We start from the raw sequence: 19,891 nt of genomic DNA, 5'->3' as shown, positions 1-19,891 counted from the left end.
TCATAGTTGCCCAGACTGAAATCCCCAACCTAGATGTGTGCAGCAAGTGTTTGTGCCGATTGTACAAAAGTGTGACCAAGGGGACAACTGTTTACCCCCCAGCCACCAGGCCAGACGAAGCAGGGGTCTCCAAGACAAATAGATCGTACGTGAAGTGCCATTCTGCTCGCTCCAATTTATGTTCATTCAAAATAGGAACATCCCCACAAAAACAAACCAGAACCAACCATTCACAAACCAATAAACCAAAATGGACAAAGAGGGAATCCAAACGACTTTCAGCCACCAGGCCACTATAATTTATACCGCACTTAATTTTCTGTCCATGAACATGGTTTCATGGCTTTAAATTGACCTCTTCTGATTCCAGTGGTTAGTTAGCTATTTCATTTGGAGCTGATTTTCATCAGATGCACCAAAAATCATACATTTTGTAATAACTTTAATGCATTCAAAACCTAAATATACAGATGGCTTAGCTAATTCACTTATCATTCATTTGATAATAATAACAAACAGAATTAACAGAGCACTATTTTATCCTTTATTTCAGATAGAGGTATTCATGAGACCAGTCTAAATCTGAACACAAGTCTTCACATGAACATCCAAGGCCTTGGTCTCTTCTTTGTCAGATATTGTCTAGTCATGTCTTCATCTCGCCAATAGGCAATAAAAGTGTCAATCCAGTCTCTGAACTTTTTGGTTTTTATTTTCATTAAATGATCAATACACATACACAGGGCTTAAACACTGGGATCATAATACAAACCTACTTGCAATTAATAATCTAGCAAAAAAAGAAACAGATTTTCCCACTGCTACTGCATCTGTGTGATCCCATTAGCAGCTGTGCAATGTTGAAGTGAATAATTAGGATTTACACAATGATCAATACACTGTTTACCTCTATTCTTGACACCAAAAAATTGTATGTCACCATATAAGGATAGATATAAATATGACAACAAAGTTAGAAATATTGCTCTATTAAATTAATATTTTTTGTTTGTCCTCTAACATGAATTTTGATTAAATAAGTGAGCCTGTGTAAATATAATTTTAATTTTAACATAAATCGGATAATTTCTTGACATCTTAGTGGGTCAGACACTGAAATTAACAAAGTCACTCAAAAGGTGGAATAGCATTATAACATTAATAGGATGCATAACTTAGAAAATCCCCTCCGCTACTGAGACAAACAGGATAGTCGTTAACTCTTTGGCTAACACAGCAATCAAGCTAAATCAGCAGTGCATTGTTGTTCTTTAGCTTATTTCACATACTATGTGGTATTTTCTATCACAGAGAATATCATTCCAGAGGCCTGTGGCTGTATAGACCATACTACAGTCCTCATTATTGTTATGATCATTGGGCTCTCCTGGTTTCCATTTAGTGAAGCTCAGGGTGCTGTTATCTGTGTCCAGGAAGATCCCTTCAGTCTTCCTGTCTGTTGTCCTTATCCACCCTATTGGCGCCTCTAACACTTGTAGCATCTTCACAAGAACGTTGTTCTCCTCTTCATTTTTGGGCAACACAAGATCACCTCCAGCATCTCTGCAGAATCTCAGACCAGCATCAAAATCGTCTTGCAACCCCTCAGTCACATAATATTTCATTCCTACTCTCCTGATGATGCGGAAGCCCATGGCTGTGAACAAGAAGGTATACTTAGCGTCCCAGAAAAGTGAGAGGTATAGCATATTTAGGAAACAATCTGACTTCCTCCTACCTTTTTCTACAGTAGACAATCTGGATCCCATAGTCTGAATATCTGTCTTTAAGGACTTCATCAAAACATCAGCAGACTCTGGCGCAGACAATTGATCAAGTGCCACTCAGATACTGTACTTGCAAACTGCATGCAAATATGTACTGAGACACACAACACACACATGTAGAAGGACACATTAATGTGACTCCCCTTACCTGGTATTTCCATCACCCCATTCTCTCCTTTAGAACCTTTTGGCCCAGCAGGACCCATCTTACCCGGCAGTCCTGGGACTGGCACACCTGCAGATAGAAACATGAAACACATCACTCACACATTACATTCAGGCAGGTCACCTGTGCGTCATTTTAGAAAGCTCTTTAGTCTTTAATGTAGTAAAAACAGTCTCAGGCACGTTCCAGGTTAAACAGACAACAGTTACAGCATTGTTCATTAAAGGATTTTCGCCTGACCCCCTTCTGTAACACAAATGCAGACACACACACACACACACACACTCACTCACTCACTCACTCACAAACCTGGGTCTCCTCTGTCCCCCTTGGGTCCTGAAACTCCTTCTCTCCCATCTTTTCCATCCCTGCCATCTCTGCCTGGGAGCCCATTGTGTCCAGGGTTGCCAGGGACACCAGCCGAGGCCAAGCAACTGGGCGGAACCTCAGTCTGTGCTCCACCAATCAGACAGAGCAGAAGCGCAAAGCAAAGCGCAGTGAGGTGAAGAGTGGACAGAGCCATGGCTGTGACAGAGTGACACTGGGCAGCAGCTGACTTAATCATATTTATACAGACCATCAGTATTGAGACGGTGACCTGACCAAGACAATGTCAGGGTCATTTAACTAGCAGGAAGAATGCTTTGATATGATTCTCAGAAGGAAGTATGAATGTTTTTCCTGTTTTGTTTTGAATTTCTTTGAGTTGGTGACTCTATTTGCTACTAAACTATTTTGGAACATTATCTCTAGATATGTCCTTCAAATGGGTTCCCTCTTTAGCTCTTTCCTCTTTGTTATATCTATTTTTCCAGGAACACAGAGGTGAAAGGTGTTTAACAAAGCTTTGTACAGTGTACCATAATAATAATAATAATAATAATAATAATAATAATAATAATTCACACTCACATATGCATGTATGTGGACTGTTTAAAGACAGTTATTTGAGTTATTTTCAAATCTGTATGGTATACCTAAAACTTAAGAAAGAAAAGGAAAGGCTGCCCAAGACTGCCCCAGATGCCAGATGTAGGATTTCAGAAGCCCACATTCCATAAGATCATCTCTCAATGCAAATCAAACCAGCTATTAGGCTAAGGAAATAAAACCATGCCAATCTCGAGGTATGGTGAAGATATATGATGTGGGGCTATTTTAATTCCAAAGGCCAAGGGATCCATGAAATAACTGGCCTTTAAAAATAAAAATCTGCCTGCATGAATACTTATGCCCCATGTATTTTAAGGAAGAACATATATTTATTTACAATACATTATTCATTCACAAAGAAAATTCGTGTCCTTAAAGGTAAACTATGCAGTATTGGCAATTTCCTTACTGTTTTCTCGGTTTTTGCTTCTTTTTCGCTGGCTTTGTCATTATAATGTCTGAGAAACTCCATCGCTACCTTTTTCTAGCCGGTGCCTGGCGTGTATGTGTATTTGAATGCAGTAAAGCAATTCGTTACACTCGTTATACTTCCTGACACTGAGGCCGTCGGCCCGCCGGCCCACAGTTGCAAGGGTGGTTTTTCCGCTCACAGGCGCTAGGGGGAAGCAAGACGGCCACCAATCAACCCGAAATAAGTCATATAACCATTCCAATGACTCTGAAGCTGTTAAATGAAGGTAAATTAAGCGAAAAAACTTGCATATTAAGCTAAAAAACCAGCATAGTGTGCCTTTAAAGGTTGGATTTTCCTCATGTTTTTAAGGCATTAAGATCAATTTCCAAAAAACGATTTTTTTATTCCTCTTTTTAGTCAACTTTAGCATGGGTTCAACTTTAGCATGGCACTGTACATCGACAATAAATGCCTACTCTCAGTACATGCTACCTGTATAACACAATGATGTGAAAATTACATGAATATTTAAACAACTTAACTTAAAGCAGCACTATAGAAGATTTGCTCTTGGGTTTCTCCTACAGTTGAGAAGCGCAATAATAAACAAACTAAATATGCGTGTTTTGCAACACAGTATGAACAGAACCGAATTCCTGTAGCAGCTCTTTTCCATTTCAATTTCGGAGGGGGGGTCAGTGTTCCTCCCCGAACACAGAAAGTTGCTAGGTCGGTAATGGCTAGAGGGCCGCTCAGACAATGGCAGAAGTGCCGTTCATCATGTTATGAGGTTATAATTTTGGAAACGTATAAAGGGAAAATAAACTCTTATGGGTGCCTTTAAACAATTTAATTGGAATTACTTGATCAAATTGGGTAATCACAGCATGAATCAATTTTGTAAACTGAAAGAGGAATGAAATACAGTAGTTGCATGTGATAGTGTTGAATAACTGAACATTTTACAAATGCTATGTGGAGACCTGGCCTCTTATCATTCTCATCATTCATTTGAATTAGTCATTGAGTCATTGTTGCTGATGCAAAGTAGACCATCTATTACTGAATATCAAAAAAGTAAATTAGAATATTATGAGTCATTAAGGGAAGTTCTTTGAACATGAGTTACTTTAAAACTAACCTTTATCTGGGTGACCATAATGTTATTTTGGGATGTCAGTAACAGGGGCGTCAGCAGTATACCCTCCAGAATTATTGGCACCTCTGCTAAGGATGACTAAAAACCGGTATAAAAATTAATCTGTTGGTGATTTATTGTAATCTCACAATAAATTTGCTTCCCTTCAAGGTTGGATTTTTCCTATTTTTTTTTTCATTGTGAGATTACAATAAATCACCAACAGATTATTTTTTAGACCAGTTTTTAGTCAACTTTAGCAGAGGTGCCATCATTCTAGAGGATACTGTATTTGATTATGGAATGCCTTGTCAGGTAGAGAAAGTCTGTTGCTGTCAGACATTGTCTACTTAATCAACTCACCTACTGTACTTATAAATTTCATACACCATTGAAAAAAAGTATTTTAGTACTTTCAAAATACAAAATACATTATTTTATTTTGATACATGGCATGGCTGCTGTATTTTGAATTTTATTTTGATACATTTACAAGTCGGGTATTTGGTATTTTATTTCCAAATAACATTTTGATGTATTTTGCCCATCCCTGAGGAAGAGACCAACAGCTTTGGTCCAAATCTACCAACCTAGCAGAGCAGAGGCATCCCTCTGTATCGTCAATAACCTTCTGAAGACCCAACTCTTCCGAGAGTACCTCCTCTCTTACTAACAGCTGGACATGCTTTATCTGCCACTTCCTGACTATTCTGTTCCTCCCTCCCTTGACTTCCCTTGGCTTGACTTGTTGACTATCCTGTACCTCCCTGGCTTCCAGTAAGTCACAGAATTGACTTTAAAGCACTTATTTATAGATCAGTAAAAGGAGCAGGACCTAAATATCAGACGTGCTTCAGCAGTACACACCTTCTCGACCTCTCAGGTCTCAGGAGAAAAGCCTGTTAGTAAAACATGCTGTTAGAACTAAACATGGGGAAGCAGCTTTTATCTGCTACTGTACTGTCCTCCCTGTGTGTATCAAACACAATTTGACAGCCAGCCTAACTCCTTCAAGAAAACTCGCGAGTCAGGTTTTAGCCTCCAAGCTCCGGTTTTAATGAATAATGAGTAAAACTGAAAATGATACAAAACATATGTATTCAATATTCAATATCTGAAGAAATATACGATTAAACAGATGAAAAAGTATCCATCAGTAGCTGATCAGTAGACACATAGAGCGCAGCATGGTTTTATCAAATAAAGATAGATTTATCAGAAATTACCAAATAATGTCACTAAATTTACAATCTACTTTAAGTAAGCAATTATTAAACTTACGGACGATGCTTTTCAAAGGCTTTAACATACAGGATGTAGAAAGATGATAATTCAGCAAATAACTCAAAATGTGCTGCTGCTTATCAAGATGGTTGTCCTGGTTGCTATGGCTGTCATAAATAAAACAATACAGCATAGCTGTCATAGCGACTGCACATCAGAAAGAACCACTAGATGGCAATCACCAGATAAACTGCCTATACTAACTAACTAAAATTGGCAGAGGCAGAACAGCTACTGCAGAGAGGGTTAAAGCGGAGCTAGTAATCAAGGATCTTTGGCTACTGTATGCGGCTCAGCTCTGGAACCAACTTTCGGATGACATAAAAAAGGTCCCAACTATAGCCAGTTTTAAATCTAGACTGCAGACCAACCTGTTCTCAGATGCCTTCTGCTAACTGTACAGACTGAGTTACAAATTCTGAATCTGCCTCTAAATGATTCTACCTTGTGTCTTTTATTTTGTCTTTTTTAATTATTCTTTATTTTTAAATTATTTTACCTTTTCTACCTGCGTTTAATGTTTTCTTTTTTATTATGATATTTACCTTTTAAACTATTATTTGGCTATTGCCCCTTCTATGCTTTTATTTGCTATATAAATAAACTTGACTTTACTACATGTCCCATATACACAATGAGAGTGGATTGCCCTAATGTGGGACATTTTAGTAGATTATATTAGGCTACAATGTGAGGGCAACACGTTCAATTTTGATCAAAGGACCCTACAGCTTTGGTTTTCCAATAGTTTTACTGGCATTTAAGGGCAGCCGTGGCCCACTGGTTAGCCCTCTGGACTTGTAACTGGAGCGTTGCCGGTTCGAGCCCCGACCAGTGGGCCGCGGCTGAAGTGCCCTTGAGCAAGGCACCTAACCCCGAGCGCCGCCGAGCTCACTACGCCGGGATTAGTGTGTGCTTCACCTCACTGTGTGTTCACTGTGTGCTGTTTGTGTTTCACTAATTCACCGATTGGGTTAAAATGCAGAGACCAAACCCTCACGGGATCAAAAAAGTATATATACTTATACTTATACATTCATTTGGGGAAGAGCCACACCCAGTGGAGCTTAGGTGTCCCACAGTGTCCCACATTAGGACAATTTATTGCCATGTTAACCTGATAGCAAATATCTTCAACAACTTCCTTATGTTACAATGTATAATCTATTAATCAGATCCAGTGTTTCCCACGGAATTAAATTCTATTTGTGGTAGTAGGTTTGCAGAATTAACTTGAATGCAACAGTTTTTAACAAATTAGCGCAGCGTGGTTATGATGCTAACCAAATTTAAGCACAATTTAGTACAACCTGGAAAATCATTGTTTGGTGGTCAATGTTGATATTGTGGTGGGCCGCCACAAATACGTCAATGTACAGTATGGGAAACACTGAGATCTGAGGTGCCAGACACAGAAAACCTTGGCGCACAGGCCTTTGACTGTACAAGCCATATCCCACAGGTGGCAGTATTGTGGCCCAGTACCTGGTAGGTCAACGGCGTCAGCGAATGAAAGAAGAAGAAATCATAGTGAGGAATCGCGCATGCGTAACATTCCTTTTCTGACTCGAAGGAAGAAGACGAAGGTAGGATTCTCTGTCTTTCTCTGCATGTGAAATGTGTATATCTTCTTTATCTTTGCCGTTTTAATATACAGAGTGTTCTTGTAATCGAGTAATGTAAAGTGGTGTTCTTATGTTCACTATTTTAGATGTCGTCTGAAAAGTCTAAAATAACCAACTAGCGTTAGGTTAGTGAGAGTGCCAAGTTAGCATCAGCTAACATGAAGTACACGTAAGCGTTATCTTCCTGTATGATGCAGTGATTATTATAATATGAGGAGCGGTTTCCACATCATTCCATTATAATAACTTGTTTTTATAACTCGACATATTAAATTGAATGCATACTTTGTTGATATTTCTAAACGTTTTCATAGCGCGAAGTTCGAAGTTGAATGACAGGGAATGTACACGTAAGCATTGCACTGGCATGTAGTCCATTGGACTAACCTAGTCGTTTGATAAACCTACAATTAACTTATGTACAGGTTTTGTCTTGTTTTTATATAATGCTGCAATGATCTGGCCTGGAAAGCAATTCATTAAACAGCTTTTTCTTATATAACGTTAAAGTCAGCTGCTTTTAGTTGTGGTTACCAGGCGTCGTCAGTTCACCCTAGCCCACTTGAAGTTATAATAGCCTAACGTTAGTTGTTGCTAAAAACAAATCTGAACGTTTTAGATCTCAGTCAGATTTGTGTAGATCTACTTGCTACTGTGGTAGTCTGGGGATGATCTTCAGACTTGTGTTTCAATTTCTGAAGCTTTACCCGGTAGCTTAAATGGCCCAGACAGCCTCTGTCCGGTCTTGGATTGGGTTTGGGTGGAATGGGGACTGACTGAACTAACATTAGTACGTTGCAGCAGAATTATTAAATCTGATGTGTTACGTTTGCCTTGTTTTAGTTTACAGAAATAACTAAAAAGAAAATGTTAGAGTTATCGACAGTTTCAACGATTTACTTGTAATCATCACTGAACTTTGAGATAGTCTCATTGCCAGTTGTGACTATACAAGTATCTATAAGTATCTACACAAAATGCAATTCTTAATATTCTCTTATGTAACACTACCTGGCATTGATATTTAGAGCAGTGTTTCCCAAATGCTTTTGTCATGCTTTGGGATACTAAACCTTATGACTGACTTTGATTTTTTTTTTTTTATTGCAGATGAGGGCCCTGTGCTTGTTTGCTGTAGTTGCTTTGATGGGTCTGGTGGCAGGTGAGGAGGGAGCTCGTCTGTTGGCTTCCAAGTCCCTGCTAAATCGTTATGCTGTGGAGGGTCGAGACCTTACTCTTCAGTACAACATCTACAACGTTGGGACCAGGTATTGTGCTGTTCAAACCTCAGGGGTAAAGTCAGCTTGTAGCAATGCATGCCAGCCGGTACAGTGAAAATTAATTAGTTCTATTTTATATTTACTGTAACTGTTTGGGGAGGTCATATTTGGCTCAAGTGATTTGAGCTTCTACTTTGTTGATGCTCAACTATGACATGTCTCTCTCTCATCTTCTTCCCAGTGCTGCCCTGGAGGTAGAGCTGTCAGATGACTCCTTCCCCCCTGAGGACTTTGGCATCGTCTCTGGAATGCTTAATGTGAAATGGGATCGTATTGCACCGTATCCTTAAACTTCTCGCTAAATCTCCTCAATGGCCTTATCAATTTTGCCCAGGCACACTTCATCAATATGTGGACAGTAATCTTTGTAGCTGGGTTTACTGAGCCTTCCTTACACACTGAATGAAATCTCTTCAAACAGCCAATAGATAACAGTGGACTTTGATCATCCAAGAGTATCTACCTTTGTCTGTGCAGTCTTGGGTACTCAAGAGAGGGTGAAAATCTCTTCACATGTACTATCTGCTTACTTGTTAGTGTATTGCATCATTAGTTGTCAGAGAAGGTGACAGTGTTTTACTACTATTTTCACTGCCTCGTCTACATCGTTCAGAATGAAAACAATCTCAAATGTTCCAGTCAGGTAGACCTGAGTCGAGGTCCTGTTTTTGATTTAGAATGCTGATCAAATCTGAGTGGTTTAGTGTGTTAGTTTTTGCTGGAATTGAGGAATCCTTAAAGTGATGCATATCTATGTATCACGTTTTGCTCTGGGACACCTAAAATCCCACAGACACACCTAGATTAATATATTTTGCTACGCCCCTGGATTGCTTTTCAAATAGGGATGCACCAGTACCGATACAGCCTTTGGCCAATACTGTGCTCATACACTTGTACTTGTAAAAATTCTCTGATACCACACACACCGTGCTAGGTTTTTGTTGCTGCATTAGATTTTAGTGTCTAGGGAGAGATAGCGTGGAGATAATGCCAGTGTAGAGACTTGTTTTATAAAGGTTTTTTTTAGCTTGATATTATATATTTTATTCAATATATTATTATTTATTTTAGGCTTATTGTAACAACCAGAGAGCAGAGATGAAAATAAAGCCAGTCTCCCAGTACATTGCATTTTAAACATTTCTCAGCCTAATAGTTATTGTTGTGGTGGAAATATCAGTGCATATTGGTATTGGTGCATCCCTATTTTTGTATTGTGTTTTTGTTTTCCAGGGATTTGGATACCAATTCCAAGTCTGTGTCCTCAGTGTTCCCTCCATTATGGACCCTTTCAAGAGAGTTCCATTATCAGCATCATAGTTGGCCCCACAAGACTTCCGTTTTAACATTCCATATGTTATCTTAATGCAGAGGAAGTAGATTGGGGCCCAAATAGAACGTTCAAGCATTGTTTTTGTTTACCTTGTTGAAAGGGTCCATAGCCCTTAACTCCTTTGCTCCAGTGCCAGCAATGTCTCTCACACAGTGGTGTTGCGTCCTCTCAAGGCCGGCTACTTCAACTTCACCTCCGCCTCCGTCAGCTACCTGGCCCAGGAGGGTGGACAGGTTGTGGTGAGTACGATTTCCTTACCTTGCCGCTTGCCACAGAAGATGTTGGAGAAATCGCATCAGGGGTCTCACTACCATGTGTGTTTCTGTGCTAGGTTGGATACACCAGTGCTCCAGGTCAGGGTGGCATCCTTGCCCAGAGAGAGTTTGACCGCCGCTTCTCCCCCCACTTTGTAAGTAGTTACTGACTTTTAAAGAGAATGTTTGTTCGTGGACCAGGTTGCATATATATTTCAATACATACACAGTACTTAGAATAATCATTGTAATATAATAAGATTGTAAAATGTAAAACCGCTTTGTCTTGATCTAACGCTTTTCTGTCTTTGCGTCCCCAGCTGGACTGGGCTGCTTTCGGAGTGATGACTCTGCCCTCCATCGGCATCCCTCTGCTCCTCTGGTACTCCAGCAAGAGGAAGTACGACTCACCCAAGGCCAAGAAGAACTAAAGCGCAAACTCACAACTCAGAGGGGGATTGGGGTGGGGTGGGGGGGTCCTGCTGGGGGTGGCAGGGTGAGGCCAGGGGTATTTTTCAATTAAGATTGCCAAGGGAAGAGGGTTTGGGCTTGTTTTTTTTTTTTTTTCCTTCGTCAAATAATTTAATTACCCATATTGGGGTAAACTGTTTCAAAGATCATGTTGTTATGGATGCTGGAAGGATGTCCGTCCTTCCTTCCCTGCGTATGATTTGTAATAAGGTTTGGGTCGGGGTGAGACTAAAGCCGCATGCATGATGGGATGGTGCTGGAGGACCTGTGTGCAAGCATGCCCAGTTGCAGCAAACATCACTGCGGCCCCTTTGAAACAGTCACCTGTCTGAAACCCTCTTGAGCAGTGAGGACTAGGGCCAGAGGAACGGTGGAGCCCTCTGCTGGGTCAGTCTGGCAGTGTTTTTTTTTTTGGGAAATAAAGTGGGTTTCCTATAAAAACAAAAACAAAAAGACTTTTGTATATTTTTATTAAATATTTGGTATTCATTTTTCACATGTCATGTGATATGCTGGTTTTGATAAATTACTACCACATCTGACAATGAAGAGACATAAACGGTCATAGACATAGCCTAGCTACATAAAGCCAGGTCCTGCATCTGTCTGTGCAGCTCTGGACAGATTAAAATTGGACATGCTTCCATTGATTCTACTCAACTATACACAGAAGCTTGAATATGCTCTTCTAAAGTGTGTATGTGTGTGTGTGTACAGAGGCAACATTCTGGCTTGAACTGTGACATGCTAGTGGTCCACATTTAGTTTCGGGTGAAAGGTGGAGTACATATACACAACTATGGCTAGTTTGAGTGTGAACACAACCCGAGTTGATGTGTGAAATGCTGACCAGCAAACACTTTTTTTTTTAAGTTGTGGAAAGACAGCCAAGAGTCTTTGAAGCATAATGCACTAAGGTGTCGATCTGAAGTTTTTATGTATTTAAAACAAGTGTCAAAGAGACTGAGGTGACAATGGGTAGGAGTTCAATCAAACTCCGTTCAAGGCGAGAGTCTGGAGTGGAGATGAATGGTGATTGGATGATTCTTGAGTGTGTGATTTGATATTTGACTCTTGAAGCAGTGTTGCTGAGTGGCTGGTATACTGTGTTGTTTTGTCTTTTGCAACATGTGTTGAACAGACCATGTGGAGAAATTCTCTGAATTTGCATGTTGGGTTATAATCAAGGAGTGCAGCTTTAACACCAAAAATCTTGATACTACTGCTGGAATGTTTTTTGCTGCATTTCCGTTTTAATGGTCTTTACCCGAATCGGAAACCACTGAGAAGTTTGAAAATAGCAGTCAGTGTGTCCTTTTTTTGTGGTAATAATTAGACCTGTCAAAAAAAGTTGAAGTTCATCTCAATGCTCCTGTTGTAGTTCTAAAGGGCCAGAGCCGGGCTCACAGGGCGGGAATCAGTGTTTGGGGTTGGGTGGAGGCAGAGGTGGTCGTGGTCCAGACGACCTTTCTGGAATTTGCTCGTAGATGGCTGAGGGGTCTGTGGGGAGAGGTCGGCCAGAGGGGTGGGGAGGGAAGTGACCAGACCTTGATGGAGAGGTCGACAGGAGAGGCCCACCAAAGTTCTAGCAGAGGATGAGGAAAGGAAGTGATTTAGCCTACTACAAAACTCTCATTTTCTCCACCCATGTCAATGTCATGACTTCAGCAAAGCAATTACGATTGATACACAATCCCTTGTTGTTGGGTCAGGAAATGTGATGACTTACCTGCACACTGGTATCTACTCGTGAAAACGTATTGGTGTGTCTCGGGGGTGGTCTAGCAGGGAGGTTCGGGACAGTCCTAAAAGAAGCAGGAACTGTAGCACTGTTGCTTGCTCTAGTTGGCGCAGGCTCTGGGGTGAGAGTCGGGTTCTCCCGAGCGCCGCGGATGTTGACCTCAGAGTAGACATGATTTCCAGAAGTTCCTGTAGGGAAAAAGTGGTTAGAGCGAAATAAAGATTATTTGATAAGGCATATAATTCCCCTTATCCTCGCATCCTTTCTTTTTTTTGTCTCACACTCTGCCCTTGTCTCCTTTCCCTTCTCTAGGTTCTTTCCTTGTCTTTCATATTTTTTCATCATCCTTCCCCCTCTTCCCATTCCCTTCCATGACATTGCCCTCCTCTCTCCTCTACTCTCGTCTCCTCTCCCCTCTCTTCTCCTCTCCTCTCTTCTCTCTCGTCTCATCTCATCTCCTCCCCTCCCCTCTCCTCTCCTCTCTCGTCTCATCTCATCTCCTCCCGTCTCTTCTCCTGTCCTCTCTTCTCTCTACTCTCCTTTCCTCTCCTCTCATCTAGTCTCCTCTTGTCTCCTCTCCACTCTTTTATCCTCCTATCTCTTCTCCTCTTCATATCCTCTCTTCTCTCTCCTCTCCTCTCCTCACCTTCACGGCCCTCCACCTCTCTCCGCCGGCCCATGGCATAGAAATCGATTTGCTCGCCCGTGGCAGTGACAGTGGCAGTGGCAGTGGCAGTGGCAGGAGTCTCCTCGTAGGTGTGCTCTGGTTCCAAATGCCAGTACTTTTGCTCCGCTGAGGCCTGTGGCGATGTCGCGGCAGAGGAGACCATCGCCCCCTGCAGCCCGGAGGCTGAACTGCTGGCAGAGGCCTGTGGGGTCTGGGCCATGGCTCTCGGAGGTTTGTTGACACGAGCGTAGGGGACATTAGTGGGATTGTCGGTGGAGTGGGTGACACTCTCACTGTTGGGTCTGTCATGACACACAGTGCTCTCTTTAGGACTTGAGACTGCACTGAACACCTGCTGAGATGATACATATTGTGTAAATACACACAGTATTTTAAGGTTTTAGTATAATCTTCTACTAAATTCCACTACATTTAGGTGCTAAATTGTTATGTTACTGTGATTACTGTGATGGCATTATGGAGAAAGAAAAAAGTAGTGTAAAGTCCAGGACACAGTAGTGCTAATACCAATCATACATTGTAACAACAACATTAAGAACTGTTGTGGCTCTATACAGGGGTGCGCTCCCTCCTTCCGTTTCCCATAGTTGCTAACCTGTTACCAACTTAGTTGGTTTGCAATGCAATCAAAAAAGTTGCTAACTTAGTTAGCAACTATGGTTTTGGGAAACGCGCCACAGGATAGTTTTGCACATTATTTGTACTGTATGGTTGTGTTTGTGTTTACAGTTACACACCTGTAAACAGGGTGGTGCTGTGTTAGGCACAGTTGGAGACTCTGGCAGGGAGTTGCTCTTCCTCAGGGCCTTCCTCACCACAGCATACTCTGGTGCGTCCTTGGACGCAGCCTCCCTTTGCTCGGGCAGCGTAGCTGAGGCCAGTGGAGCTGAGGCTAGCGGAGCTGAGGCCAGTGGAGCTGAGGCCAGTGCTGGAGGCAGCGAGACTGCACTGCATGGTTCTTTTCCTTGCTCCCTATCTCCCACCCTTTTTCTAACGATGTCATCAATCAGACCATTAGCCTGCCACACACACACAGACAGAGAGAGAGAGAGAGGATGAATGACCAAGATACATGCAAGACACATACCTGAAAACTGAACATGAAATGGCTAAGAAGAGCAACATTATTTATTTGCTGCCATTTTTAATTTGATGTTATTTTTTGTATCCTAATCTGTTCTACCTTCTTATTTACTTCATCAGAAAATAGTTACATTAAGAATTTGATGTGGTGCAGTAACATTAGTGTGTGACTATATATGCACATACTAATGTGTGTATGGCTGCACATATTCTATGTGAATTGATCGCACCTTAGTGCAGGGTACTGTCAGCATTTCGTCAAAGGGCCCCACAGGATTTTGGGTATAGTAAGTGATGAGCTCCTCAAGGCTGCAATGGCGACTGTTTTCTCCAGCAATGAGATATTTCCCCGCTTTCCCTGAAAGAGCACCATCCTCTTCCTCAATGATGAAGTGGCGACACCTGTCTTTGCCCCTGCACAGAGCACAGAGCAGGTTTATGTGTCGGTTCATGTTAATGACTTGGTTGGTTTTATGTAGGGTTGCTGTCACATGTGTGCGCGTACCTGTATGACAGTACAAAGCCAATCTTGGACTCACTCAACCTCAGCAAAAAGCAGCCCATTGGTTGATCATGCAGTAACTGCTCTGCTTCCCTGAGAAGGAGAGAGGGAAGGGGGATTTCAGATGTGAGATCCAATTTGTGTGTGTTTGTGTGTGTGTGTGTAGGCAAATGTGTGTGTATGAGGCTGTGTGACAGTTGCTTTTTATTGACTCCTGTTTCCACTCCGGTGGAAACAACTTCTCATGCTTCTAATCTCTCTCTCTCTCTCTCTATCTCTCTCTCTCTCTCTCTCTCTCTCTGGTGTGTGTGTGTGTGTGTGTGTTTAGGCCTGTCCCCTGTGCTCGCGACCTGCACTTGACAAAACTGTCCGTCACCCCCAGCAAAGTTCAGTGGCCTTATGATTGTTTTTGTAGGCGTTGTTGCGTGTTCTCCAGACCTGCGTGTGGCAAAGCCGTGCAGCCAGCGTGGCAGGGGCTGGCCCTGCGTCTGCAGCCGAGGCAGCTGGCTCCGGTGGAACCACAGCAGCGTGTGAGCACGCAGGGATGGGGACAGGGCCTCCAGGGGCCCCGCGGTGCCCAGCATCACTGCCGGGGACATCCGCTTCACCACCACCTGAGAGAGAGAGAGAGAGAGAGAGAGAGAAAGAGAGAGAGAGAAAGAGAGAGAGAGAGAAAGAGAGAGAACACACAAACAGAGAAGTAAGTGGGAAGAAAAGAGACAGGGGACGTTAACGTTAACCCTTAAAGGTGTAGGTTTTTGAACATTCTAAGTTCCGCAACAATTGAAGGTTCTAAAATTCTATGTTGAATTCAATGAACCCAGATATTCTTTAGAATGTTCATTTCTCAACATTCCCGTCACACCGGTGTGACGGTACTCCTTTAAGGGTTAATGTTGGTTAAGGTTCAGGTTAATGTTGAGTGATGAGTATGAGTGATAGCCAGAGAGGGAAAGTAGAAAAAATAACATGAAGACATGAAGATAGAGAACAGAAGAGGACACACGTAGAGAGGGATTGGGTAAGCAGAGATGGAGCTAAAGGAAGGAAGTCTGAAAGATAGGGAGATAAGAGTACCTCACACAACATTTGTGAGAAACACATGTCTGTGTAAAAGAAAGTTTTAAGGTGATGGTGGTTTTTAAGTGAGACAAAGACAGAAGCTAATAATAGACTCAAGCCACATGCCACAGACCACTTGTTGATTTATCGTGCATGATACAAAGGCAGAGCTTGAATTGCAGTCTATTATAGTGTTACAGTATTTCAAAAAACGTGTGTGAGAGAAACTAAGTGTGTGTGTGTGTGTGTGTGTGTGTGTGTGTGTGTGTGTGAGAGAGAGAGAGAGAGAGAGAAAGAGAGAGTGTGTGTGTGAGAGAGAGAAAGAGAAAGAGAGACAATGTTTATGTCGCACTGCGTGTGGTTTTCAGTTTGTTCTCCAGCGGGGAAATCAAACTTCACTTCCTGTCTCTAAAGGTTAGGAGCCTAAATACCACACTCTGCTAAAATGAGTGCATGTTTAATTTCTTTTTGTTTTAATGGACAAACAATCGAATGTGCATCAAAATGACAAGAGCAATTTACAGAAATGACTGCTAGTTTTATGCAGTTATGAACTGCTGTTAGGCATCAAGTATTATTCAAATAAAATGTATATTATCATTTTGTAGAATTGTGGAATAAGTTCATATAATCATATTGTCATGGGTTTTTATTTTACGGTGTATTTGGTTGCCATAGTTTCAGATTCTCATAATGCTGATGGTTATTATGACTTTCGAAAGTTCTCTGTGTGATGTGATGACTGCTACCTCATGTCCTGCTTGACTGGCCAGAGGGTTGGGAGGCCCCGATTCTTGTGTCGCAGGGCGGCACTTAATGCTCCGGCGGGGCTTGACCGGGGGTTTGTGGCTGGCGCACTGGTCTTGCGCAGCGGAGGGCCGTGCCATTGGAATGGGCAGGGTGCTAATAGGCTCCTCTCTTTGTCTGCCTTCGGCATCTACGGATATAAGAGCAACGTGAGTCTCAACATGGGCAACACATAACGCTTCCTCCATTAGGAGGAAGAGAAGGTCGTCATGGCAAACTGGAACTGAAAAAAGGATGAATGTCTTTGGATTGTGGTTTTATGCTATCAAGCAGCACTTAAAATGTAACTTTATGATCCCTCAGGTACTTCAAGGTCATTCACTGAGCTAAAACTATTTTTCATCAACTTTCTGGAACCTTCTGTAAGTGTTCATTTAAGAAAATAGGTAAAACACACTATTCTGCACAAATCTCAGGGCATTATTCTGTTAAGCTTCCCATAAAACGTTGATTATATATCGGAATAGCCGCTTAATTATGAAGATCTATGTGCATACAAGCAAAGTGTACGTATACAAAAACACATTATGTAAATGTTGTCATTTGGGATAATTTCAACAAACCAAAACAAAAAAATAGAAGACATAATGCCATAACATAAAATGTCCAGACAATGCGGAATAACAATCAAAATTTCCACTTCCCCATCCTTACAGATTTGAAGCTGTTTATTCTTATGAGGAAGTTTTAGCTCTATTTGTAGCACCTGGCTGTTTTAGATATATCAGAATGAGAACACGGTCACAGCACTTGATCTGTTGTGATCTTTGAGACGGAAATGCAGCACCCTTGCCTGTGGTCGATAGCTACATCCTCTTGACATTCACAGCATTTGAGAAAGTACTTCAATAGAACCCAAGAGAAATGGCAGAAATTGTACACATGAGGCAATTTTTCGACTAAACACATCTAGAGATTTTTGTAGAACTAGTCAGACTATGTCATTATTTAAGTACTCAACAGTGTACAAGCAGACAATAATAATGTGTTGCACATTAAATGTTTAGAATATGTGTTTCTCGGTCACGGTTTGAACTACTACATTTATCTGTGAAACAGCATTCTACTCAAGCCAGTATTAGGACATATTGCAGAAAACAGGACATAAAGCGGACATGTGAATATATAATTCACTATAAAACCATGCAACACATTACATCAGTTTGTAAGGACTCTTTACAGTGCAAGACAGCTCACATTATTCTGGACTCCTTCCACAACATGAGGCATAACACATAATTGAAATTCTATTAAAGGGAGAGTTTTTGAACTCTGATGTAAACAGAAAAGTATTCTCAGAATGAAGACAAGACACCTGACCTTTCAGCATCTGGTAGTCAAACTCCATGTTGGTGTTCTGAATGAGGATGGGTGTGTGACTCGATGCTTCCCCTCTCATCTGTTTGTATCGGAGTGTGTGAGACCATGTGCGCATGCCTGTACGACATGAGTGCATGTGTGTAGGGTGCAAACTTTATATATATTTGGGAGTGCATGTATTTGCACCTGTTTGAGTTGGTGTATGGATGGAGTTGTGAGAGAGCATGTCTGTCTGTTAGCAAGCATAATAGATGTGTATGTATAGGCAAATGTGTATGAGGCTGTGTGACTGTTGCTTTTCAGTGACTCCTGTTGGGGTTGCCGGTAAATATCCGGCCACTTCCTCCTTTAAAAAAAAAGGGTGGAAACAACTTCTCACACTTCTAATCTCTCTCTCTCTCTCTCTGTGTGTGTGTGTGTGTGTGTGTGTGTGTGCGCGCGCGCGCTCACACGCATGTATGTGCGTGTGTGTGTGTGTGCTTGTGTGCATGTTGGGTTCTGAGTTTTGAATGCTTAAGCCTATGAGAGATTTCATGTTGGGAGAGAGGGGAAAAAAGTCCGCAACACCAGTATATGCTCCCAACTATAACTTGGGAGCATATACTGGTGTTGCGGACTTTTTCCCCCTCTCTCTCATCGTAAGTGTTTTGTCCAGCACCCAGGATTAGTTCGGGATGTGCGTGCGTTTTTTCCTCTTTATACAGATTTCATGTTGGGGACACAGTCATGCTGCATGCCAGAGGAGACAGGCTGAGTGGAAATTAAACGAGGCGAGGCCTGGAGTAGAGGGCTCAGCAGCGACGGAGCAGTCAAAAACATGACGTCACTTCACTCCATCGCCCACAACCATTTCAGTGCTTTTCTGAATCGTTATTAGTATCCCTATGCCTATATTATTCTTATACTGAGTTCTTTGATACTAAATCCTCATTTTATCCAGACAATAACATGATTGGGGACTGATGAAATGGAGTCAGGCTCGTTTAAACTGTAACTTAATGTTACTTTTAATCCTTCCCTGTATAATAACAAAAAAAAAATATTTTGGCCTTTCAGGTCTTGCAGAGAGCAAAAGAACTGGATTGCAAAGAACTGGATTGGTTATAATGCAAGCAATGTATAGAGCAATTATACAAAAAAAGAAATGTACTATGTAAAATGTATTGGGTTCCCAATATATTTACCAAACAAGCATGGTGTGCCAGGTAACACAACTCTCCCAACTTAAGAATGACACTGACTAATTTGATCAGGCCAAAAAAGACAAAAGAGAATTAAGAGATGCAGCTTGCAAAACACACTCAAACCTCCTCCAGATTCACTTCCCAATAGTGAAGCCAATCTGGAAGGGTTTACCAATGTTTTCTCAATTAGCATTTTTAAAATTATATCAGATTAGTAAACAGAATGTGCCTTTGGATCATTGGATGAATGGTTGGCTGCTGATAATGGGCAATGTAGATATTGCATTAAAGATCAGCCATTTCTTTCTACAACAATCGAGAACCCTTTTGCAATTATGTAAACACATAATGTAACCTGAAAACTGCTGCTCTGATTAAAAGAACAATGCAACTGATCTCAGCGTGTATTCTGTCTAATGGAGTGGAATGGAATTTAAGTGACCCCAAACTTTTGACTGGTAGTGTACATCTAGGGAGGATATCAAAACAGTGCTGTTTGTTTATTAAAGCATTATTCATATAACAGGATAAATTTCTTCAAGCAGCACAGGTGATTGCCATGGCTAAAAAAAAAAAGAACACGGTTAAAAAAAAAGAGTAAGCTGCAATCAACTACGAGACGTGAACAAATTCTCTTTGTATAATGTTCTCAAAGGTGTCTAAGTCTTGGCCCTTTCTATGGCCATACCATTTTTGCACATCTGGATCATATGAAAACCATACCAGACCAAAAGCCTATATTTATCAAACGGCATTGTTTGTTCCTTGTTTGAGCCCAACTTTGCTAAGTCACGTTAACAACATGATCTCTACAA

At 41.4% G+C, this 19,891-nt stretch overlaps 3 protein-coding genes and 1 long non-coding RNA gene across 5 annotated transcripts; 2 read left to right on the top strand and 2 right to left on the bottom strand.

Moving 5' to 3' along the window:
• Positions 1-694: 694 nt before the first annotated feature.
• LOC121695735 (mannose-binding protein A-like) lies at positions 695-2,797 on the bottom strand. The gene is made up of 4 exons (XM_042076832.1): positions 2,263-2,797; positions 1,936-2,022; positions 1,739-1,816; positions 695-1,657 (listed from the first exon to the last, which is right to left on the bottom strand). Exons 1-4 carry the CDS (start codon positions 2,531-2,533, stop codon positions 1,272-1,274), a joined length of 822 nt encoding a protein of 273 aa, XP_041932766.1. The 5' UTR covers positions 2,534-2,797; the 3' UTR covers positions 695-1,271.
• Positions 2,798-7,182: 4,385 nt separating this feature from the next.
• Positions 7,183-11,136, top strand: ssr2 (signal sequence receptor, beta). The gene is made up of 6 exons (XM_042076835.1): positions 7,183-7,309; positions 8,459-8,616; positions 8,810-8,908; positions 10,095-10,203; positions 10,296-10,373; positions 10,539-11,136. The coding sequence occupies exons 1-6, from the start codon at positions 7,268-7,270 to the stop codon at positions 10,647-10,649; spliced, it is 597 nt and encodes a 198-aa protein (XP_041932769.1). The 5' UTR covers positions 7,183-7,267; the 3' UTR covers positions 10,650-11,136.
• A 6-nt stretch (positions 11,137-11,142) lies between these two features.
• si:ch73-109i22.2 (SH2 domain-containing protein 7) lies at positions 11,143-18,310 on the bottom strand. Of its 2 annotated transcripts, none has more exons than XM_042076826.1 (9): positions 17,893-18,310; positions 16,515-16,702; positions 15,142-15,317; positions 14,707-14,796; positions 14,432-14,615; positions 13,856-14,137; positions 13,077-13,452; positions 12,419-12,618; positions 11,143-12,274 (listed from the first exon to the last, which is right to left on the bottom strand). In XM_042076826.1, the coding sequence occupies exons 1-9, from the start codon at positions 18,026-18,028 to the stop codon at positions 12,107-12,109; spliced, it is 1,800 nt and encodes a 599-aa protein (XP_041932760.1). In that variant the 5' UTR covers positions 18,029-18,310; the 3' UTR covers positions 11,143-12,106. The 2 variants fall into 2 exon arrangements, with proteins under 2 accessions (XP_041932760.1, XP_041932761.1); XM_042076827.1 differs by having other exon boundaries at positions 13,077-13,449.
• LOC121695742 lies at positions 16,696-19,471 on the top strand. Its single transcript, XR_006026148.1, has 2 exons — positions 16,696-16,855; positions 18,597-19,471. It is a non-coding gene; the product is annotated as an uncharacterized LOC121695742 (long non-coding RNA).
• The last annotated feature ends 420 nt before the right edge of the window (positions 19,472-19,891 follow it).

Source organism: Alosa sapidissima, chromosome 21, assembly GCF_018492685.1.
Source record: "Alosa sapidissima isolate fAloSap1 chromosome 21, fAloSap1.pri, whole genome shotgun sequence".
NCBI lineage: Eukaryota > Metazoa > Chordata > Actinopteri > Clupeiformes > Clupeidae > Alosa > Alosa sapidissima.
This window is presented reverse-complemented; position numbering and strand designations above follow the sequence as displayed.

Excerpts from the sequence above, each read along its gene's own strand:
- LOC121695735 (XM_042076832.1), bottom strand. The coding sequence starts at position 2,533 with ATGGTCTGTATAAATATGATTAAGTCAGCTGCTGCCCAGTGTCACTCT. Across the intron at positions 2,023-2,262 it reads GGGGGACAGAGGAGACCCAG|GTGTGCCAGTCCCAGGACTG; the intron begins GTTTGTGAGTGA and ends TTCTATCTGCAG. Across the intron at positions 1,817-1,935 it reads TGGGGTGATGGAAATACCAG|AGTCTGCTGATGTTTTGATG; the intron begins GTAAGGGGAGTC and ends TGTCTGCGCCAG.
- si:ch73-109i22.2 (XM_042076826.1), bottom strand. The coding sequence starts at position 18,028 with ATGCACTCATGTCGTACAGGCATGCGCACATGGTCTCACACACTCCGA. Across the intron at positions 14,797-15,141 it reads CACGGCTTTGCCACACGCAG|GGAAGCAGAGCAGTTACTGC; the intron begins GTCTGGAGAACA and ends TCTCCTTCTCAG. Across the intron at positions 14,138-14,431 it reads TGACAGTACCCTGCACTAAG|GCTAATGGTCTGATTGATGA; the intron begins GTGCGATCAATT and ends TGTGTGTGGCAG.
- ssr2 (XM_042076835.1), top strand. The coding sequence starts at position 7,268 with ATGCGTAACATTCCTTTTCTGACTCGAAGGAAGAAGACGAAG. Across the intron at positions 8,909-10,094 it reads AAATGGGATCGTATTGCACC|TGCCAGCAATGTCTCTCACA; the intron begins GTATCCTTAAAC and ends CCTTTGCTCCAG. Across the intron at positions 10,204-10,295 it reads AGGAGGGTGGACAGGTTGTG|GTTGGATACACCAGTGCTCC; the intron begins GTGAGTACGATT and ends TTTCTGTGCTAG.